We start from the raw sequence: 23,939 nt of genomic DNA, 5'->3' as shown, positions 1-23,939 counted from the left end.
TGCATGTATTGGTTTTACTGGGAAAAATAGGCTACCCTAAATTAAATGAACATTTCTGAAAAAAGTTTCGAAAAAATGCGATTTTTTCGACACAAATCCGCCTGGGAGAGTCCAAAACTTAAATTTTGGTCCAATATTGATAGTGCATCTTAATCTATGGACAAAAACCTATCGTTTGAAGATAATACACACCTGATCGAAGCAGTTTTTGTATTGATTCCAAGCGATTTTGAAAATTTGTTCAAAAAAGTGACTTTTTTTAGTAAATTGACTAGGGGGTGCGAGAAAGTATTTTATTATTTTTTCTTGTCTAAGAAAACATTGTTCCTAACATCATAATCTATCATTTAAGAAGTGAGCACCTGAAATTCCTCGACATGACCTCAAAATGGGACAGGCTACTGTCCAGTTGTTTTGAAATCATTGATTTTCAAAATTTCTAAATACAGACGAAAATTTTATTTTTGCGAGAAAAAAAAAGTTTTTGCGGTGCTGTACATTGTAATTTCATAAAAGTTCAAAATATTTTGAAACGAGTCCAAACATGTTAAATATGATTATCGATGCAGAAAAAGGCATTTAAGATTGTTCTCAGTTGATTAGATGTCTATTTCCATTGAAATTTCGATATTTTTTTGCCCCCTGATTTTTTGGACCAGTTTTGAAGGGGTGGGGCGACATAAACTTTGAAAAATATTTGCAACGACCTAACTTCTTTAACTGTGATCATGTTTTTTTTAACATTATGGTTCAAGATGATTTTATAGTGGGTCGAAGTTAAATACAAATTATCTAAGAAGTTGCGTCCAGTTTTACTTCATTTTTTACCATAAATGTACAAAACAATTCAGCAAATTTACAAAGAAAGGATAGCTAATTATGATTTCACAAAGAACATCTCTCAGGAAGGCCCCACCGCGTGCGCTCGAACCCGCGGTAATCAATTGATTTGTTTTGGCTCAAGTGTGCGCTCGTGTGTGGAATTTGCCTGCCTCCCGACCCGACCCTCGCGATAGTGGCTTCAACTAGCCGACTGTGACTTACCCATCGTGTGAATCCTGTTGGTAAAAGCAGGAACAAAAATCTTCACTTCGAAACCAGAATCTGAAGGAACACACAACCTCCGAGGCAAACCCGCTTATCACTACTGAATCGGCTTCTTAGCCGCTCCGCTGGCCACCTTCAAGTTTGCGCTTATCACACCTTAGAAGAGACTCTTGTTCAATTATTCGGCAAGTCACCAAAAACGGTGACGTCACACACGGCGATAAGCCGACCCGGCGACTGCTGCTCTCTATTGTTTTGCCTTTTTGGTGGCTGCGCGCGTTCGCTCACGTTTGACTTCTGGGCCGTGGATGGCGCACGCAGGCTAAAGGTACCAAAGCAAGACGCCGATTAAGCCTGATTAAGACTGTGTGTGCGTGTGTGATGTGACGCGATGCTATGCTGCTCCTTATCAGGCAGCATGCGGTGACGAGATGATGGTTTGCCTTTCCCTGGCAGGAGAAGAGTGGCTTATCAATCGATTAGAAATCAAATGTGTAGTGGGGACACTCACAATACAGAGAATCGAGCAATTTGCGCGTGTGAATGTGAGCGGAAGGGAATATTCAGATGCGTTACTCTTACGCAAATAAAGCGTTCATTCCGGAGGATCCCCTGTTTGACAGGTTTTGGTTAGAATATACAAGAATGATATTCATAGTTCTTTTTCAATTCGACCTTCGTTTGATGAGTTTTTTGAAGACTGCCAAATATTTTATGAGTTCCCGAATATATTTGAATAGTAAAGCTAAAATCGTTTATAAGCTTTTCTTTTGTAAAAAAACGCAAGCAGATTACAGAGGAATATGACAATATATCATTTAAAAAAATGGGTTAAGTTTCTACAAACAGGGTTCAATTTTTTGGTTCTTTCTAGGGGTGCGTAACTACTAGGTTGGTAAAAACTTGTTAATTTTTTTTTCTTTTATCCCTAATCTTAGCTGTATACAGAACCATGAACCAAGTTCAATCCATAAATTGGAGCATTTTTCTTCTTGCCCTCTTCTGTACCCTCAAGTACCAAGTTCTACATCGCTTTTTTTTATTTTTTTGTTGAACAATAGATGCACAAGTGTTTTTATACATTAATTATTGCACAAGCGTCATAAAATGTGGTTAATTGTTCACATTTTGATCGAAAACCATAAAAAATCATGGTTGTGCAACATAAATGCTAAATCCAGCAACGGATTACGAATAGTTCATTTTGAAGTGTATTCTAATTTCAAAGAAAAATGAATGAAAAATCTTTTAAGCGAACACCTGGGACGTAGGGGGCAAAACAATATTATTTTCAAAAAACTTCCAAATTTTAAATGGAAATAGAAGTCTTATCAACTGAAAGCAAATTAAAATTCCGTTGCACAGAAATGCAAAAAGTTATTTTTCGGCTTAAAAACAAGTTCATCAATACTTTGATATCTTGAAAACCAATGATTGCAATACAACTGGGGATGTGTAAAATGCATTTAAAACACTTTTTTCGTTAAAATGTTCATACCATGGCTTGTTATTTTTTTGCGATTTTGGCCAGAGTTGAGGGACATAAACTTCAAAAAATATTTGGTACGGCCTTATTTATAAAAGTCCAATGTGAAAAAACATCACACGATTCTTGCAAAAAAACTCATTTCATCCAAATTTTGAAAAAGAGCCAAAGAGCCTTTCAAAAGAGCGGCTCTTTTTAAAGAGTGAACGAAAATGAGCGGCTCTTAATTAGAGCGGTTTTGCCCACCTCTAGTCCACATGCTGTTTTTCATCAACCGTAAAAAAGAAAAGCCCCTTTTAACCGATCGCAACTTGTGACTTTGTTAGGTTTAAGATGACAATAACTAGGGCAAGTGATTTTTCGCGATTTCACGAAAACCGTATAATCCGCGAAATTCGCCCCGGTCCGTGAAATTTGGGAAATACCGTGAAATGCCGCGAAATTTTAAATATTCAATTGATAAATCGCTACTCACTGCATTAAAGCCTTATTTTTTTGATTCAAACATTTTAAAAGACTTATAACAAGCATTTTAAAAGTAGTTTGCAAACAAAAAAGTATTTCATATCAGATCTACAACTATATTTTGAAGAGATTGTTTATTAGAATATTCAACAATATGCAGATAGTTTCTTTGTTCCACTAAATTCCAAAAAGATTTTAAAAGAACATTAATCAACACTTTTTTGAAAAAGGCAACAAATAGCTTTTTTGTAAAATTTATTTTTATTAATCAACGATATTTAACAACGATGAACAAATTGCATTTAAATATTTAAAATTTAAATTTTGTATTTTAATTCAATTGATTTGTAAAATAAAACATATTGGTATCTTGTTTGCTGATCATTATTTTTTGTATTATATTTTTTCTTGAATTATATCAATAAATGTATAAACTGCTTTGAATTAAGTATTGCCTGAACTTTATTAAAATACTAAAATTGTCCTATTTCTGAAATTAAGGAAAGCAAAAAAAATCTTTATCGCACTTATTTTAATGATTCTAGTTTTCATGAATTAGAGGTTCAGGACGTGCTTCGTTTTGGAGGTATTTAAGCAAATTAATTTTATAAAAACTGAATAAAATTGAATCATTAAATTCTTCACTTTTTTTACTGGGCCCTATGAACAAATGTTAACATTGAGTGTATCCCACCACCTTCATCTAAAAATAATGTCAATGTTCATTGAAGTAAGCGGGATACACTCTATGTTTACATTTTTTTGTAAGACCATTAAAAAAATCGAGAATTCAACTGACGGATATTCTTCAAAATTTTCCAAGATAAATCCAATACTCCTTTTTTCAAATAAATAATTTGTGTCAGGGAGTTTTATTTTGTATCTAGAACTTCTGCTTACTTTTTAGACACTTTTCTGTTAATAATTTTGCTAAAAGAATACATTTTTACATTTATTTTGAGCAGTTTTTAGAGTACCGTGAAATTGCCGTGAAATTTCAATATTTTGTAATTGGCATGCCATCAATGTTTTGTAATTGAACACCATAGAATTTTTTTTTCAAAAATAGTGCATGGATCATGTGTGGGCCAGTATATCTTTTATAAATAATAATCGTGATACAAACCTTACCAGTTAGAAAATATTTCAAAAAATAAAAAATTAAGGCAACTCATTTACCCGTTATAAAAAAGTCATGTTTGTGCTTGATCAGCCTCCTACTTTGTGGATGTAAACAAAGTGGGATCATTCTAAAACTACGTAACGCATTTCATTTGAAAACGAGCTGTAATTGAACATCAAAGTGCTGATATGGCAACATTAGAGGAACCCCTATATATTATATACATATTTGAACTTGCAATAATATTCATGTTTTAATTTTGGGAAAACTGGGATTGGAAAATTTCCGGATTATTTGATATCCTGGTTTTAAATTTACTCATAAGAGGACATCAAGTCAAACAAGTTTTATAAAAAAAAAGTTCCACGCAGTAGAAAAAAGCCACATCTTAACAAATATTTGACTACCAGTTCAGTGGAAGCTCTCTTCATCCAATCCCAGAATGTTGCTCCGTGATGCGAGTTGAACCCGATGAACTCTGTAATCAGTGCGGTCTGTTATGCTGGCACAGCCAATTAAGCGACGTAATCGACATATTTACGAGAACAGATTACGGCTGCGTCACGCGTTTGATTCATAATTAGCGTTATGTTTCACCCACAAGGTGCATTTGAGGCGTAGTAAATGCAGCGGAAATAAACACCGTATTTGTTTATAGTAGCTTGATAAGAGGAGTCAATGGAATGAAAAATTTGTTTTTTCGGGAAATCAAGCTTATCAGTGGTAGATTGCGCAATAAATTGTTATTTAATTTATATGTGTCATTAAATAATGTTTTCAACAGATTTTAGATTATTTGTGATGTTTTAATCCCAAATAGCGATTTATTCAATGAGGAGACACGGCGATCTTTCAAACTTTCCTTTGAATTTAATTTGATTCGATAATTTCACCTCTCCGGCTGTTGCTGGGCGCACCACCGATGGGCTCTCTCAATTGAAAGTGAAAAATGGCCATCCACCACAAGCAAAAAAGAAAAAAAAACAGACTTCAGTCGATAAGACGGAAAAACAGGCAGTCCCGCGTGGCGCGGCCTGACATTATAGACGAGTTTCATTTTCATTACGAAAATCGACCCCACGTGAAAGGGAAAACTGGCACTGCGCAATGGTCGTAAGTGGTGGACAAACGTGACGACGGCGGTGATGTTACAAGAAATGAAAATGAAATCTGGTTTTCTATCGGATCGATGAACGACGGTGGCAGCTGGTTGTGGATAGTGGGTGAAAAGGTGGAAAATGTTGATAAAAATTGAGATTTATATTTTAAATACAATTTTAAGGGACATAAGTTTGTAAATTCTATTTCCACGTGTTCAGGAACTGATTTTAAGTGATTTCTTTTTCAAATATTCGAATATCGGATTGTCCTTAATTCCTCCAATAATTAGCATGTAAAAGTAACGAAACTGAAAAATGTTTTTAAAGTTTAATATCTCCTTCAAAAGTCTCACAGTGCATCGACCGGAATGGATGAATGAATGTGATCATAGGTTCCCGTTCCCCGACAACTCCACAAGCCTACCTCATCCCCGCAAAAGCTTCAGCTGATCGGCCACCACCAGCCTCCAACAGCCCCGTCACGAGCGTGCTCTTCGTCGTTGCCATCCCATTAGTTTGGACGTCACTTTCCCCCACAGCATCAGCTGGAGTTGGTACTCTCCCCTAACCCTCCCCCCTCCCAACCCAGCCCCCCCCCACCGTTCAGCATAGATTAACGGTTTTAAGCTTTAAAAAGTTCGTCACTCTGCAAATCCAGCTGGTTTACGGCCCTGGCCGCAACGACGACGACGGTGATGCGTGACACACATTTGGCGCCCGTGGAGAGGTGAAAAAATCGGTCAAATTCATGCTTTCGATGGAAATCAACTCCAGACAGCCGTCCCAACACCGCCGCCGTCACCGTGGAGGCTGGTCATGGTTTTGGCTGCGGAATGGAGACAGGGAAGTTGAGTTTGGTAAAAAAAAGCACTGATCGATCCACGTAGTAAGCTTTTTGGGAAGTCCCCTGAGAATTCTACATCTTCTAGATTCAACTTTTTTGCATATCGATCATTTTTGAATCTATTGCGAGGGATACATTTGCAACAGGCAATGAATTTTGCTCCTTACTAATGATATAATTTAATTTGACAAAAGGTCAGTTCACCAAATAAGTCAATAACTAATGTTTAAATTTCTGTTAACTCCGAGTGTAACAGGGACTACCCCCCGGGCTCTTTCGGACCGGGACTAGGAAAGAGAAAGGAATTGGGACTTAAATTAGCTTAGTTGTAGGCGTAGGGTCGAGAATAGCTTTATGTATACAATGTACGACTGTTGTTAAATAAACTACCTGAAAAAAAAACAACATTACGAAAACTCGACTAGAATTTTAATAACACGTGCAACAGGCGTCGCAGCTAGAACAAAACAATTTAAAAAAAAAACTATTTATAAATATGGCAACCGATACACAAACACTATCTTGTAATCTCATGCCAATCGTCAGAATAAGCCTGAATGTCGATTGCAGTGTACCACAGTTTTTCTAGGGACTTGTTCCGATACCAATTTGTTTTGTCGATACTCTGTTCTCTGTGAATCGAAAATTGCTTTACAAAATTCTACTGAAAGTAAAATAAGACTACACAAACACGTTTTTTTATGTTTCATAATAAATTTCGATGGAATGCAACAAGAATGCAACATACGTTAGGGTGGCTCGATACGCAGAACAGTCATTTTTTTTGTTCACAATCAGGCCTCAAAACAACTCCCAAAATTTAGGAGCGATCGAAGCAGACCTTTCCCAAAAGTAATTCAATTCTTGTTGTTTGATTATTTTTAATTTTCTTTTATTCTGTCAATTGAAACATTGAAAATTTGAAAAGTTATAGAAACATTGAAAATTTGAAAGTATAGAGCAATTCTAGCTCATATCAGGATTTTTTGTGATATATTTGTACCTGACTCTCTCCGATAACATGAAAATTTATAGTCAACCTATGCTTTAAAGTGCAATTTTTGTGTAGATGAGGCCAGTTGCACACGAGAATGACATTTGAGAAGAACGTTTGTTATTGAAATGTTTTTGTATTTCGTAACATCAAAATAACTGTATCTCGAAGCCATTGCATACGTGAAATTACGTGATTTTCAATTTTGCAGTACGGAAAAAAAGATGCATCGCAATTTCTCTGTTTTGCCTTCCTCACCTAACTGAGGAAAGGCTATAAAATCACTCGAAAAATGAACTTCTTTATTCGACCTCGTAGACCCACCTTCACGTATACCTATCGACTCAGAATCAAATTCTAAACAAACGTATGTGCGTGTGTATGTCTGCGAGTCCGTTCGCCGAAAAATATGCACACGATTATCTCCGGACTTGCTGAACCGATTTGGTCCGTTTTGGTCTCATTTGATCCGTCTTGGGGTCCCACAAGACCGGGTGTACCCCATTTGGCATAATGGACATTTGGCATAACGGGTTTTCAAGATGGACGTTTGGCATAATGGACGTTTGGCATAATTGGTCCAAGACATCAGGGACGTTTGGCATAATGGACATTTGGCATAATGGACGTTTGGCATAATTCGTTCAAAAACCATCAAGGACGTTTGGCATAATGGACGTTTGGCATAATTTTTGCTAGCTTTTTTTTTGTTCAATTAGTATTTATTTTTTGTAAAGAATAATAATTTATAGGTTTTTTTTCCTTTTTTCTTAGCAGATAACTTTACTTTAAAAATGATTTTTGTTTTCAAGAAATCTAGTATCTTTGTCATTTTCTCCCAATAGATGTATTTTTTTCCTTTTTTTCTTAATAAAGCTTTAAAATGCAATTTTTCATAAATATAAAATGCATTTTTTCATAAATATATAATATTGAGATTTGTCTTCTTTTGAAATATTTTGCAGCTAATTTTTTCAATTATTTTTTTCAATTATTCCTTCTTTTATTTTAAATTCAACCTTACAAAGTTTTGCCAGTTTTTGAATATTTAGCAAGAAAGATTTTATACTGTTTACCCTTTCCCCTCCTTTTTCAAATTCAACCTAAGAATGTATGTACATTTTGCTCTTCTTTAACGAAATGCATTTAATTTTTTTAAAGCAATTTGCTCTTCTTTTATTTTAAAGCTAAAATAAAGTAAAATCTCTCAAAAAATGTGCAGTTTGTATTTTTTTTTAAATTTGGCAATTATTGTTTTTATGCAATTTTTTCTTCTTTAATATTCATTCTTAACAAGGGATGTACATTTTTTTCTTTCTTTAAATATTTGACAAATGAGTTATGGAATTTTCCCTTCTTTTATTTTTAAATTCAACTTTTAGAAGGGAAAATCTCTAAAAACAATACTTTTCAAATATTTGACAATTAACTTCGATTATGAAATTTTTTATAAAATTTATATTTATTTATATAAAATTCAACTTATGGAAGGAAACGTAAATTTAAAGATTCACATTTTGACACTCTTTAAATGTTTGACTATCGCAATATTTTTATGTTTTTCACCTACCTCTCTTAAAAATAACATTTAATCAGCATTTATTCTTTTTTTGGGCAGTTGTCCCTTCTTTAAGATTAGTATTGAATAAATAAAAGAAGGGAAAATTCTATAAACAACTTATTACAAAAATTAAACCAACAGAGAAAAAATGTGCAGAAATTATATAAATGTTTGAAGACAACATCTATAAGAGAATTTCCCTTCTTCAAGTTAAATATAAAAAATGATGGGAAAATTGAATAAAAAAAACCTTGCAAAATATTTAAAGAAAAGCAACATCGACATCCATTCACCCAAAATACAGGATCGAGAGTATAATTCCATTAAAATTTATAGAGAGCTCAATGCTAAACTCGATAGAATAATGGTACCAACTCACACCTGCAAAAAAAAATAATTTCATTTATTAATTGAAACAGTAAATCTGCAACAAGAGTCATACATCGAAATCTGACTACTCTTGTGTCACCAAGCTGCTGTGGCCAAGGCAGATTAGTCATTGAGTTAGTCTATTTAAGGTCTCTGGTTCAGTTCCCGTAGGGAACACTTTTTGTTTTGAAGGATGAACTTTTTCTTGAAAATGGACTCGAGGGCATAATTCTCTCGGTCATCTAGAACTGTGTTCTCTGTGTCTGTGAATCTTTCCGCTAGTCTCGTGTCGGATGAGTGCTGCCCAGTTCTGGGGTTTCTGTAGATTAAATTCGAAAAAAAGAAGGGAAAAATGTGAATTTATTTAAAGATTTCCTTCTTCAAGTAAAATTTTGATCAAAAGAAGGGAAAATTGCATTATAAAAGCTCAATTGTCGAAGATTTGAAGAGGTTTTTCTCATCATGAATTTCATATAAAAGAAGGGAAAATTTCATTTAAAAAATTATTGCTAATTATATTGAAAGGGGAAAAATCTTAAGCTAACAAGAGATATTTTCTTCTTTATACTAATTATTTAATAAAAATATCAAAATTTCATTGAAAAGATTTATTGTGAATTATTCAAAAAGGAAAGAATTTACTATTGGGGAAAAATATAGAGATACCAAATTTTTTATAGAAAAAAGAGATAATCTCTTAAAGTAATATAAAAAAGGTAAAAAATATACATTTTCATTCGTGAAAATGACAAATACTTAACAAAAAAACAAGCTAGTAATAGTTATGCCAAACGTCCATTATGCCAAACGTCCTTGATGGTTTTTGAACGAATTATGCCAAACGTCCATTATGCCAAATGTCCATTATGCCAAACGTCCCTGATGTCTTGGACCAATTATGCCAAACGTCCATTATGCCAAACGTCCATCTTGAAAACCCGTTATGCCAAATGTCCATTATGCCAAATGGGGTACACCCCACAAGACCCTAGTTAATATTATGAAGTTTTGTGGTGTACTTCAAAAGTTATGCTTAAAAAAACGATTTTGACTAAACTTCGGAAGATTGTATAAAGGGTGGTTTTTGTAAGAAAGCCCGACTTGTTATACATTTTAAGAAAGGTATTTGAAAGACCTTTCCAATAAGCCTAAAACATCAAAGATCTTACAATCCTAGCGAAATTTATTAGCACTTAATTGTTATTTTTACACTTTTTGAAAGCCGGATCTCAGATATTTCGACGAAAATGAAGTCCGGGTCCATCATGTGACCTGTTGTCAGATAGATTATTGAACTACCTTTCAAATGAGGAAATGACTAAAACATCGAGGATCTGATAACCCTATAAAAAGTTATTAGCACTTGAGTGTTATTTATACACGTGTTGGAGGCCAGATCTCAGGTATTTGATAGAATTTTTGTCCGAATCTTCCATGCGAACTATCGTTGGGTAGGTTTTTATCAGACCTTGCCAATGAACCAGACAGATTGAAGGTCTGGAAACCCTATCAAAAGAATTGAGTAATAAAATTGATTTGTTAAACATGTTAAGAGGGAATGTTGCTATTTTGACTGAATGTATTGACTTTATGAATGTGAGGAAGGCATAGTTTGGATCAGGTGCATTTCCAAATTCTTTATGCAATATTTCTCAAAGAATAGATAAAGCTATTTTGTTAGTTATACATTTTAAGCGTCTTAAGTTTTTCTGGTATCTTATAACTTTTTGTTAATTTAATTTCAATTTCAAATCGAGTTTTATAAAAGTTAATAAAATAAGTTAACCAAACATTTTAGTGTAATTTATTTCAAATGCAACAAATAGAAGAACTAATAATCCAATTGATAAAATTAATTCACTGTCACTGTGACCTCCAGTTTCCAACGCAAATATTTGTTAGAGCAAATTCGTAAAAAAAATCAGGAAATAAATGGACATTGTGTGACTTAACCCCATATATTTTGAATAGTTTTTTTTTTTTTGAAAAAAAGTGAAATTCTATCATCACCCCGGTTTACGATAATGAATGTATGGAGTTTGAATGCAGCTTTTTTCTAAATTCCGCCAATACACAGAAAAAAAATCAATTCTCGTAATCGTGAATTAAGTTCACGAATGTGAGAAGCACGAAGGAATTTATTCATAAGTATGGTGCATTTGCACTATAAACGTGAATATTTTCCTTCGTGGTTCTCGCATTCGTGAATTCAATTCACGATTTCGAGAATTGATTTTTTTCCGTGTAGAGTGACATTGCACAGCAAAAAATCCGATGGTAAAATCGCATGCACATCGCCTTTGTCAAAATAAACACTTAATATTACACACTGCATGTACAATTTTTGCAAACCCAAAAAAAAAGTTGCAACCGACGGGATTCAAACCCAGCACCAACAGTAAGGACTGGCGCCTCAGCCCACTCGGCCATCAGACCGATGAGTTTGACATTTCGGTCAAGTAGGTTTCCCATACTGATGGGCTACATATTTCAGGGTGTTAAATCACATAAAATTGCATAAAATTATGCAATATTTATTTTACGCCCAGGCCTTTTAAACGCAGCAACAGTGATAAATGACCATTTTTTTGTATGAGTGCACCGTTTTAGTTTGATTAGGCCCAATATCATCGTGTTTAAACCACGTCGCCTCTAAATTGTAAATTTTCAAGGCAATAACTTTTTAATGCAATACTGTATGTTTTGCATTGTTTAATGCTCAAATTTGTGTCAGGGGAATCTGTTGAAGCATTTTCATGAAATAGTAAGCAAAGAAGAGTATTTATTCCATCAACTTGTTACATTATGGTACTGGAACTGGTATTGGATAAATATGTAATTTGAAGACTAAAAGGCAACGATTCTCAACGGGGGTACCAGGCCTACTTGAATTACATGTAGGGGGTACCGGCCTAGAAGAAGGTTGAGAATCGCTGCTATAAGGCATATTCTTAAAAAAAATGAAGAATATTTCCATAATTCCATCGACTGTTGGCGATTTTTTTAACATTCTAGAAAAAAGAAAAAAATGCACTGAGGGGTCTATGCATTTCATGGCATCAAATGTCAAACTTGTCGAATTGTTAAGTTTGTTCTACGAAACACATCGTATTTACTGTTCTTTACACAAAATTCGATTACCAAATACATAAGAGAATTTCTCATCATATTGAGTTCTTAATCATCCATATTGGTTTATACAATATAAAAACCGTTGGAGACCTTTTCGGTTGTGTTCAAACCCAATTATAAACATTATAATAAACATTGCCACAAGAAAATCGCAATAATAACTTTACGAACAAATGAAATATTGTCCGTTTCTCTCAAAGGTACACGCCGCGCGGCATTTCAGAATGTGCCGCAGACACTGTTGCCAGCGATTTTCTGCGCTTTTGGTGCAAAGAAAAACATTCCCAGCAACAATGCCATGGAATTCGAAGAATAAGATCAACAAAAACAAAACGCACAGTATGGGATTTGACAGCGCGCATTTGCCGAAAGTGCGGCGCGTCGTTTCCAGGCTGGTATGTCGCGTGTCTTTTTCGGGAATACGCGCAATAAAGTGATTTGTAATGAAAATTTCAATTCCTATTTTCAAACATAACTGCCGAACAGTTTTTTTTTTAATTACAGTGGACTCTCTGGCTGTAAATCTTCTCGATTTTAATATTGCTCCAGCTGTCAATGAATTTTTCAGTCCCTTCAAATAGATTGCTTTGATTTTTCATTCTATAATTTGATAACTCCCGCTCTCAACGGTCCCTTCAATATCGACAACGAGAGAGTCCAGTGTAATAATAAAAATGTATACCTATTGCATTCAGTTGTTACTTAATTTTAAGATTGCTGTGCTTCAATCTTTATATTAAAACATAGGGGAACTATGCCCTTTCTCAGCCTATTTCTATTATCGGCCTATCAGCACATTGATAATGAATTACAGCTTTCATAAAGTGTTTTTGACTGTTCCAAAATAATAAATAGCTCAAATAAAAATGAGCAAGCAACTCTCCATTGTTGATACATCTGAAAATGTTGATTTAATAGCAGAAAACGGCAAAAGTGATGAGAATTGGTCAAACGGCTTAGAGTGATTAAAATGGGTATATTTCTCCTAATTCGTTTTAAATTGAAATTAAGTTAATATTGCGTAAAACAAAATAGTTTCGAAGGTACCATTCATAAACCACGTGGATTTTTAAAAATCTCAGACCCCCCTCTATTTTCCCCCGTGGACAATTTTCGAACAAAAAAAATATTTTTTGTATAGGAGCGTGGACAATCCCTTAAAACATAAACAACCCCCCCCCCCCCCCACCCTAAGGTAACCACGTAATTTATGGATGATCTCAAAGAAAATTGCGCTGAAAAAAAAATTTCATCTTTTCTTGTAATCGCAACATACACTTCAATCCCTTTTCAAATATTTTTCAACTGCACATCTTTCTCTTACAAGAAACGCCACTCCAAATCTTATGTTGAGTTGCGTCTCGAAAATGAAAGCGAAATGTGTCTAACCAGAGACTTCATCGGAGCCCAATTAGCGAGCCTCGTGCCTCCGTCGCCGCCGGCCAGTATCTAACTCCACAGAAGGTAGGCCACTTCCACCACCTTCAAATGTAGGAAGTGATTCCGTCAACATCTTTTGGTGGCCAGCCCACCAGCCCCAGACGCTCGCGTGGACCACGCTGGCGATCGTGTTACCACATTTTTAATTCCCGTAAACGTACCCTATTTACATAGATTTTTTTTTCTTCCTCCCTCCGTTTGACTGTCCCGATCGCTCTCTCTGGGCCAACCGACCTGGACCGGTCAGCCGGTCCAAGCCGGGTAGTGTACTGAAGGAGTGAGTTTAAGAGGGGATACGTAAATTTGTTGCCGGGTTGACCAGCCCTCCGGCAGTGGGGTTTGCGGAGGAAATTGAAACAAGTTTTTGAGATTTCGCTTTTATTTCCCGGTGATTTTTTTTATGATTCAACTGTGGGCTGCTACTGTTGCCCTACTGCGAAGGAAACGGGTTGGTATATATTAACACTGGAACACCCAACGCATGTCTAACATACACGGACGCTCAAGCCTCCCAAAAAAGTTCAACTCGCTGGTTCTCGGGCATAACTCAACCAATCGGGACGATTCTTGTTTCCAGTGATTTGTAAGAATGTCTTGACGATCCTTAAAATTTTGCAGAGCATTTTTGGACAAATCTCTAATTTTTGCGACCGAAAACATCGTTATAACTTTTTCAAAACTGCTGCCTCCGCGGAAATTTTTGCGATTTTTTTACACGCGAAGGTAAAGTTTTGATCGCAAAAATCACAAATTTGATCAAATTGAGTGATTCAAAGTTCAAGGACCATCTAGACATTCTAACAAATGACTAGAAAAAATTATTGTCCCGATTGCATAAGTTATGTCCGAGAACAAGCGAGTTGAATTTACTGTTCAAACTTTTTTGAGGGCTTGGCAGTTGGAATGTTAATCGATCTTGTGGGTAGTTTTGTTATTTCTAAAGATACGTTTTTTATTGTTATTTGAATCACCAAAAAAAAGACAAGCGAAAATCTCATATGTTTAACCGGTTAATAGTTCAGCCGTATTTTTATCCAATTAGTTGTTTTTCTATGCGTTTTAAACTGTTTTTAAATTTGACACTTTTTTGACGGCAAATAATAGCCGTGGTGGGAAAACAAACGTTTAAAAGTGCCGAAAAGAACAGTTTTCAGTACTTATATCGAACAGTTACACATTTTTAACAATTATTTATAGTCTAGTCTTACTAACCATGTAAGTTCCTCCTAACTCCTTTCCTCTCAGTTCTTCCCATGCATGGTTCACCCCCTGCGACATGGTCACCACCACAGCAATTCCCATACTATAATTACGTAAATTGACCGCGACGACCAAGGCAAGGTCCAAAACTAACCAAAGCGTCTAGCCGTCGGCCGATTCGATTGATCACAGACAGTCACGTTGTCTGGGGAGGATCCAATCTTCTAGATTGGCGCCGTCGCCGTGGTCAGAGAGTTCACCAGTTTTTTTAGTTGATCGAATTTCATAAACATCCAAACACAAACCCCATAGCACGCAAAGGCGCAAATACGCTGGCTGTCTGGTGGTCCACAAGTGGGCAACAAAAAAAAGGTCTCTGCGGAATTGTTGCCGACCGGGAAAGGTGATATTGGGTCGTCGCAAACGACCGACGGGCCGGAAATCACGTAGCTCACCGTTTGACATTAGAACACACTTTTGGAAAGGAACCGGACGGCGATTATTGGCGGAACTTTTCATGAACAAATGTTTACGGATTCCCAAAATAAATGGGGAAAAGTAACTTTCAACATTTCAACATTCAACAAAAAAATCTAGCTTTCAAAGTCTTCATGAGTGAAACCAGAGCGATGAGACGTATTAACAGAGTGGCCTTGATCAAATTTCAAGATCAACTCGTACCATACCGCACATAATTCGTGGAAAACAGGACCTGCAGGTTCAAGATTCGCCTCGTTCTTGCGCTGCAGTCGAGATTATCCAAATGTGTGGAACGTGATTTTGAAACATTCATTACGGAAACAATGCTGCACCGCGAAATGCATTCTTCCCTGTCCGCGCATATAGTCCTACATCGTGTATAATCAAGTTCAATCATCATTATGCTTCATTGTTTTATCCTTCGGGCTTTGGTAAAGTGCACTCCTCTTGCAACGGGCTGTTTCGCACATGTTCTAGATCACATGATGTTAAAAATATGTTTTGACTAAATTTACATTGCTGAAAATAAAGATACTTTTTTTCTAAAAAAAAAGAGAAAAGTGCAAAAAATAATTAAATACCATCAGCGATGGAAGAATCATCTCTTCCAAAAAAGGTCTTTGAACGTTCATCAAGAGAAAAAATCCGAAAGGGCTCTCCTCTCTCACCCACGAAAGATCGATAAAAGGAATCTAAAAGGAATCCTCATCTTGAACATTCGGCAGAACATCTTTTTCACTACTACACTTGCAAGTGTACCGTCACACGTCAAAAAATGACCTGTCACTATGGGGTCGTGCATAAACCACGTGGTCTCCTTAGGGGGGGGGAGGGGGTCCGAAATCCGACCGAAAAAACCATGAAAAGCCATGGGGAGGGGGTCGACGGCTGACCACGTGGCCTTTAAAAAATCTTTTCTTAAAAAAACAAAAAATACGCGCTTTGAATTTACTTATATGCATACATTTTTTGTTACACTTCAAAACCATACAATTATTGTGTTTAAAATTATTACTTATATTTCAATGTCATAATATTTTCCAATTCAATATTGAATTATATATATATCAATACTTTGAGCCTGTAATTGAATGTACACTTTTTAGTACTCATGTAACTACGTTTTGCAAAAGTTTAAAAGCTGTTAAAAAATAAAGTGACAGTATCCAAAGTTAATATACCCTAAAAATGCGTACCAAAATGCAAACACTAATTAATTTTTTGTTGATGGTATCAAGTAGCTAAAAATGTGCTTGCAAATTTGCATTGAAAGTAGATGTAGTCTTCGATAGTTCTATTTTGGGACAACTTAAAAAATAAATATTGCTGACAATTTTATAAGATTTTCGTAACAAGGCAAAAAACTGAATATGTATTATAAATTAAGTGTCTAAAAATGATTCTCTGCAAAAAAAAATAATCAAAATCTCAGATCTTAGCTAATTACCGTAGCTGGTCCTATAAGTGATCGAAGAATCTTAATCGGAAGATTTCCTTTTGACACTTAAAACAAACTCAAGATATCTTGTATCCCCTCTCTCATGCAATATTTTTTAAGTACAAAGAAACTAAAAACACCAAATTCAGGATTATCGCGCAAAATTTCAGTTTTACTACCTCATTTGCAAGTGAAACGTCTAACAATAAAAAATAACCAGTAACGAAAAAACGAACGATACATACATACTTTAAGATTCACCAAAAAATTTGAAGAATATTTTGGTCTAAAATATATGCCTTATTTCATGGGTTACACAATTCAGATTGTTATATTACATAACATTTCATAAAATACACGTTTACTATCCATCGTCAAAGTTGTAGGTATTTTTTTATGTTAATAGGGACCATCTCTTGAGCCAAAGAGAATCATGGGCAAACATTTTAGATTTTTAGAGAAAAAAAGAGCTTCAAGCAAACATTGTTTTTGTTTCTCAATTAATTTGAAGATTAAATAAATAGGGACCAAAGGTGCCCTTTCCTGAAAATATTGGTTTTTCTTTAAGCTGAGAAAATATACTATACCCTCAACTTCATATTTGAGATAAAACCACTCAAATATATAGACACATTAAAATAATTTAAGTTTGAAAGAGTCACTTAATTTTCAAATGCCGATATCAATTTGTGAAATAAATTTCAATACAATGCCGTCAAGATCAACATAAATAAAATTCATTAAAAAGATGGAACGGTACTTCAAACTCGCTGGTTCTCGGGCATAACTCAACCAGCCGGGACATTTTTTTTTGAGTGAATTATAAGGATGTCTAGATGATCCTTAAACTTTGCAGAACTCGATATGATCAAATCTGTAATTTATGCGATCAAAAACGTCGTTCCAACTTTTGTTTGCTCTAGTAAAAAAAATCGCTCGAAAATCCGCGGAGACAAGCCCGAAAACCTGTGAGTTGAAGTTACCGTTCCAACGTTTTAGAGAGGCTTTGGCATCCGTGGGACATGCGTTGGGCGTCCCAGTGTTAATAATTTCAAAGATTTTGAAAAGATTGAAAAATTAACTTATTTAATTTTTTTTGTTTTTATTTTGAGGTAATATCTCCAACCAAAAGTTGGATCAAAAATCTTAAATCGTAGATAATTGCCTATTTAAACAACTGAAAAAAATGTAAAATAAATTCAAAATTTTAGCTTAATCTTTTTTAAATTTATCAAAACACGTAGTCGATAGCAAAATCAATTTAAAGTAAGAGTAAGACGTAAACAATTTGGATGTCCATGACTAAAAGCGTTGTCTACAACTTTTCCAAAGATACGAAATCGATTTTCGAGCAATTCTATACAAAATCGGTCTTTATTCTTAAATTTATTTTTGATTTTTTAATCCGTCTGAAACCTTTTTGGTGCCCAAGCCATTTTGCATCATTAGTTTGTCCATATAGTTTTCCATACAAATTTGGCAGCAATGAAAATTAAAAAAATCTGTATCTTTTGAAGAAATTTTTGGTCGATTTGGTGTCTTCGGCAAAGTTGTAGGTATGGATAAGGACTACACTGAAAAAATGATAAATGGTAATTTACTTTGCTTATTTTTAATTTCACTTTTTGTCACTTAAAAATGATTTGCAAAAAAATACTATTTTTATTTTTTTTTAAATTTTGCCAATTTTTCAGAAATTTTCAGAATGGGCAAAAAATCGTTGTTTGAGTTATGAATGTTTGAATCAATACTGATTAAAAAAAATCTAAGTATTGACCGCAACTTAATTTCAATTTTATTTTTCGATGTAAAATCGAATTTGCAATCTAAAAGTACATTAGTGAAATTTTCATAAAGTGCACCGTTTTCAAGTTGAGCATGAGCATGGTTGGCTGCCATTGAGCTGCTACTCCTTTATTGACGGATCAGCTGAAGTTAAGCAATGAATCAAAAATGATCAGTGGGAGCCAACCATCCGTTCACTGTTTAACCTCTGAAGATCCTTACTTTATAAGTCAATACCGGCGCCCTCCCAAGAAGCCTGCAGTTCAACGAAAGGGAGGAATGTTAGTCCGATAGTTGAAGTTGCAGACTCATCAAGCACATAGTTTTTCGCTATATACTTGTTGATACCGCTTGAGACCGTTGAATCCACAGCATCTCCTTCAAGCATCACGTGATTATTTATTTTTTTTGGTTAGTAGGATAAGGTATTGGCTTTTCGATGCCTCCCGAGCTACGACGCTATGGGAAGGACTTTCATAACAGACCCGTCGGCGAGCCTTCCGAGCAACGATGCTATGGGAAAGTCTTTCTGGTTAACACACAAAATCACACAGTTATTTTGCTCCACTATTAACTCGACGATCCAAATTGTCAGTGCGTCTTTCGATCATTATATAGAAATAGCTTTTTCACCGCAAAAAATAAAACCTTATTCGAAAAATTTAAACACATTCCACCCGACGCCGTGCCTTCCGATCAACGATGATATAGGAAGGACTTTGAAAATCACAAAACAACACTTTTCACTCTGAATATTTTTTTACGACCACGCGCTCCCTTTGCCAATTATGCACTCACTCGAACAGCGACACAAAAGAGACGGAAAATAACACGAAAAAACAGGACTGCGCGTCCCGAAAAGCACCACACTAATCAAAGTGCACCGTTTTCAAGTTAAAGCTATTTTTAGGTAACTTTTTTTTTAAATTAGTTGCAGTTATTATTTTAAAAAATAAGTGCCCATGTTTGCCTAATTTTGAAAAAAAATATTTTTGAAATGCTGAGAAAATTTTTTGTTGTTTTGTTGCTAAGATATTGCCATGCAAAGATTTTAAAACAGAAAAATGGATTTTTACTACCCAAATAACCGATAATTTTCTTATGTCGATATCTCAGCAACTAATGGTGCGATTTTCAATGTTTATAAATAAAACTTTCGTGAAATTTTCCAAACTTTTCGAAATCAATATTTTCAAAAAAAAAAAATAAGACTCACATTTCAAAAGGTCGTAATATTGAATGTTTGTCCCTGTCTCTGATTCTGGTATGGAGAAAAAAATTAAACAGCTCGACTTTTTTGGACACACTGAATCATTGGAATCAATCATGCTTAATTAAAAAGAAAAGTTGCTTTAGTTTGGATTTTTATGAATGTTTGGAATAAAATAAATATTAACTAGGAGCTTTCATAACTAGATATTTTCCTTAAAATAAAATGAAAATATTTTTTCCTGAAACAAAAATTTTCTATTTAATTAATTTCGATTTTAAGAAAATATTTTAAAGCGCATTTAAATTAAATCAGGAATGCTGTTTATATATCAAAATAGCTTTAATTCTTAAAGCATATTTATTCTGGATGCAATTAATTGCACTGCAATTCCATAATTTTGAATACATATGTTTTACTAAGTTGCTTGTTTTGTTGAGAGTATTTTTTTACTTTCTGTACCATTTCAAAAAATTGTTATACTGTTATTATTTACCTTAAACTTTGTGACATGATACTTTTTTCACACTTTTAAGCGAATTTCTGTTTTTTTATATGTATTATTAAATTGGTTTTAATGGTGTTACAGCACCTACACAAATTAAAATGTTTTCTGTTTGACCCAATGTCACCCCCTCTAAAGGGTGAGTTTGAGTTAATTTTAAAACGATTGGCATTTATGAACGGTGTGATTATACTAGCCATATTCTGGGAAAATGTTGGTAAATTTAGGAGCATTCCCCAGCAATATTTATTTCGATATAATTTGAAATGTTTTTATTGTGTTAAAATAACAACAGTCATATCGTTTTTTGACCAAAAGTCACCACCACTGACGGTACATCATTTGTGGATAAACATTTTTGAAATCTATATTTATTTTGTTTTTTTTTTTAAGATTTTTCACCTGGGAGGAAAAAGCCACGTGGCCATATAGGGGAGGGTTGGCGTGAAACCACGAAAAACCATGAGGGGAGAGGGGGGGTCAAAAATTCACCAAAAAAAGGCCACGTGGTTTATGCACGACCCCTATTTGTAAATGGACAATGTGTGTAAACAAAGCAAAATACATAATTTTAAGGGATGCTAACAAGGAAATTCACAAAAAAATCATCAACAGATTGATATTCTTGGAGAAATTTGTAAGCGATTTTTTGCGTGATTTGCCTCCTCTCTCTTTTGCGGGTGGAGAGAACTCGCTAGCAAAAATGATTTTTCCTTCCTTGAATACCATGTTTTCGATTTGCATTGGACCTTAAAAGTTTCACGAAACTCGGTATCAAATATAAGGGAGGCCTAACTAAAATATTTCATGAAAAATATATTAAGCAATCTTATATGAATTGTTTCTTTTTCATGTTTACGTTATCATTCGTCGTGGTAGTTTTTAATCTTTAATTTAAAAATTTCTGTAAGAATGTGACTTTGGACATCAATTATTATTTTGCATTTTTTTATTCGAACGAAATTTTGCGTGTTCTTTTTTATGAAAAATATGTTTTTTTTGCTCCTTCGGTTCGGCCATACAAGTAATCATACAATTATGGCAACTGTCAATACAAAAATGCTATAATAATATTCATAATATTTATCTAGAGAACGAATTTTCTGACCAATTTGATATACTCGACAAATTTGTAGGTACATCTCAGATAACACCCTAAATAAATACCCATTTTTTTAAATTCTACATTTCTCATAAAAAAATTAATTGCGCAAGTAAAACTTGATTTGCAAAAAAACATTATTTTTATTTTTTTATTTTCTGATATGTTTTAAAGGACATCAATGCCAACTTTAAAGAAATTTCCAGAATGGGCAAAAAATCTTTGACCGAGTTATGATTTTTTGAAACAATACTGATTTTTTCAAAAAATCTAAATATTGATCGCAAAAAAAATTCAACTTAGTTTTACGATGTAAAATCGAATTTTCAATCAAAAAGTACTCCAGTGGAATTTTGATAAAGTGCACCGTTTTCAAGTTATAGCCATTTTTAGGTAACTTTGTTCAAAATAATCGTAGTTATTCATTTTTTAAAAATAGTGCCCATGTTTGCCCCCTTTTAAAACAATTTTTTTTGAAAAGCTGAGAAAATTCTATATATTTTGCTTTTTTGAACTTTGTTGATACGACCCTTAGTTGCTGAGATATTGCCATGCAATGGTTTTAAAAACAGGAAAATTGTTGTTTTCTCACCCAAAGTCTCACCCAAAAAACCCAACATTTTCTAAAGTCGATATCTTAGCAACTAAAATAAAAAATCAAATTATTCGCTCTACAGCATTGCCTTGGCGTTCCCGATTTCGGGATTCCTACTCGAAACTAGGTGTCCGAAGGCTTGATTGTTGAGGCAATTGCGAACCTCTTTTTACTCCTAAGCTTCCATCCACCCCGGGATTCGAACTGACGACCTTTGGATTGTGAGTCCAACTGCCTACCAGCGACTCCACCGGGACAGGACCCAGGGAGACGACTCCTACACCTGGACTGAGCTATCGACCTAACCTCTAGGTTAGACCGGGGCCAACATTTACTTCCCTGTCCGACGGAAGGCGTGATCAGACAAATCTCGTCTCAAAATTTGCCACCGGGACCTTCTGGGATCGAACCCAGGCCGACTGGGTGAGAGGCAATCACGCTTACCCCTACACCACGGTCCCGGCAACTATTGGTCCGATTTACAATGTTAAAATATGAAACATTCGTGAAATTTTGCGATCTTTTCGAAAACAATATTTTCAAAAGTTTTAATTCCGGACTAACATTTCAAAAGGGCCAAATATTCAGTATAACGCTCTTTTAAAATGTTAGTCTTGGTTTAAAAATTTTGAAGAGATTTTTTTCGAAAAGATCGGAAAATTTTACGAATATTCCAGATTTTAACATTGAAAATCGGACCATTAGTTGCTGAGATATCAACATTAGAAAGCGATGGGTTGTTTGTGCAAGACTTAGAAAACATCAATTTTCATCTTTTTAAGCCTTTGCATGGCAATATATCAGCCACTGAGGGTCGTATCAACAAAGTTCAAAAAAGCAAAATATAGAGAATTTTCTCAGCTTTTCAAAAAATATTTTTTCAAAAGTGGGCAAAATGTGCACGAATTTAAAAAAATTAAAAACTGCGACTATTTTCAAAAAAGTTACCTAAAAATGGCCTTTACTTGAAAACGGTACACTTTATCAAAATTTCATTAATGTACTTTTGTGCAAAAAATCTTTGACCGAATTATGAATTTTTCATTTTTCGATGTAAAATCAGAACATCGAAAAATGAAAAATTCTTAACTCGGTCAAAGATTTTTTGCACAACCTTGAAATTTCTGAAAAGTTGGCATTTGATGTCATCTAAAACATATCAAAAATGAATAAAATTAAAAATAGTGTTTTTTTGCAAATCAAGTTTTAGTGGTAAAAAGTTTAATAAAAAATCATCAAAGAAATTTTTACCGTGTATCATTTTTTTTTTCAGTGTAGTCCATATCCATACCTACAACTTTGCAGAAGACACCAAATCGATCGAAAAATTCCTTCAAAAGATACAGATTTTTGAATTTTCATACATCATTTTTTGTTTCTTGCTGCCAAATTTGTATGGAAAATTATATAGACAAACTAATGATGCAAAATGGCTTCTTTGGGCATACCAAAGGCACCAAAAAAGTTTCAGTCGGATTAAAAAATACAAAAAAACGAATGACCGAGATCTGAGAGAACTGCTCCATATCGCTGTATTTGAGCATCATTTTTGTTTCAATTGACCCAATGTCACCCCCTCTAAGGGGAGAGATTGGGTCAATTTTCATACTATTGGCATTTAAGGTACACCCAACTGGCAGTCGCATGATTGTGATGCATGGCGGCATGAAAGTATATCAGAATCTGCATGAAATCTGTCCTCATGCATTTTTTGCGATTTAGGAGTATGACATTTTTGCCCGTTACCGACAATTATCGACATTACCGACGACTTTTTGGTTGTAATTCACAAAAAATACTTAGCAGAACGAGGATTGAACCACCAACTTCTTGGTTATTGATCCGACACGCTACCACCGCGCCATGGACGCTTGATGAAAAGTGAGTGAAAGAGCACCAACATATGCTTCTCTTTGGAGTGTTGCTCGGGACGGGCCAGCTTTATATGTGTTGGTGAGAACTGCAGATCGCTGAAATTTTTACGGGCTTGCTGCAAAAAATGTTATAAAATATGACATTTTCTGCAGCAAATCCAATGTTGCAGATTTTGAGATATATTTTTC

General features: G+C 34.6%; 1 protein-coding gene across 2 annotated transcripts in view; it reads right to left on the bottom strand.

Annotated features, from left to right (window-relative positions):
• LOC6032731 (ecdysone 20-monooxygenase) overlaps positions 1 to 23,939 on the bottom strand; it is a 90,262-nt gene that overhangs the window by 18,367 nt on the left and 47,956 nt on the right. The window contains exon 1 of one of the 2 annotated variants that reach the window (XM_038263890.1): positions 1,045 to 1,334. The exons of the other annotated variant lie outside the window; for it this stretch is intronic. Within the exon in view, the coding sequence (XP_038119818.1) occupies positions 1,045 to 1,048 (4 nt within the window). The 5' untranslated portion in view covers positions 1,049 to 1,334. Of the gene's footprint in view, positions 1 to 1,044; positions 1,335 to 23,939 lie in introns of those variants that run through there. 2 annotated transcript variants of the gene reach the window in all.

This window comes from Culex quinquefasciatus, chromosome 3, assembly GCF_015732765.1.
Source record: "Culex quinquefasciatus strain JHB chromosome 3, VPISU_Cqui_1.0_pri_paternal, whole genome shotgun sequence".
NCBI classification, from domain to species: domain Eukaryota; kingdom Metazoa; phylum Arthropoda; class Insecta; order Diptera; family Culicidae; genus Culex; species Culex quinquefasciatus.
The sequence above is the reverse complement of the archived record's forward strand: the minus strand, read 5'-3'. Positions and strand labels throughout refer to the sequence as shown.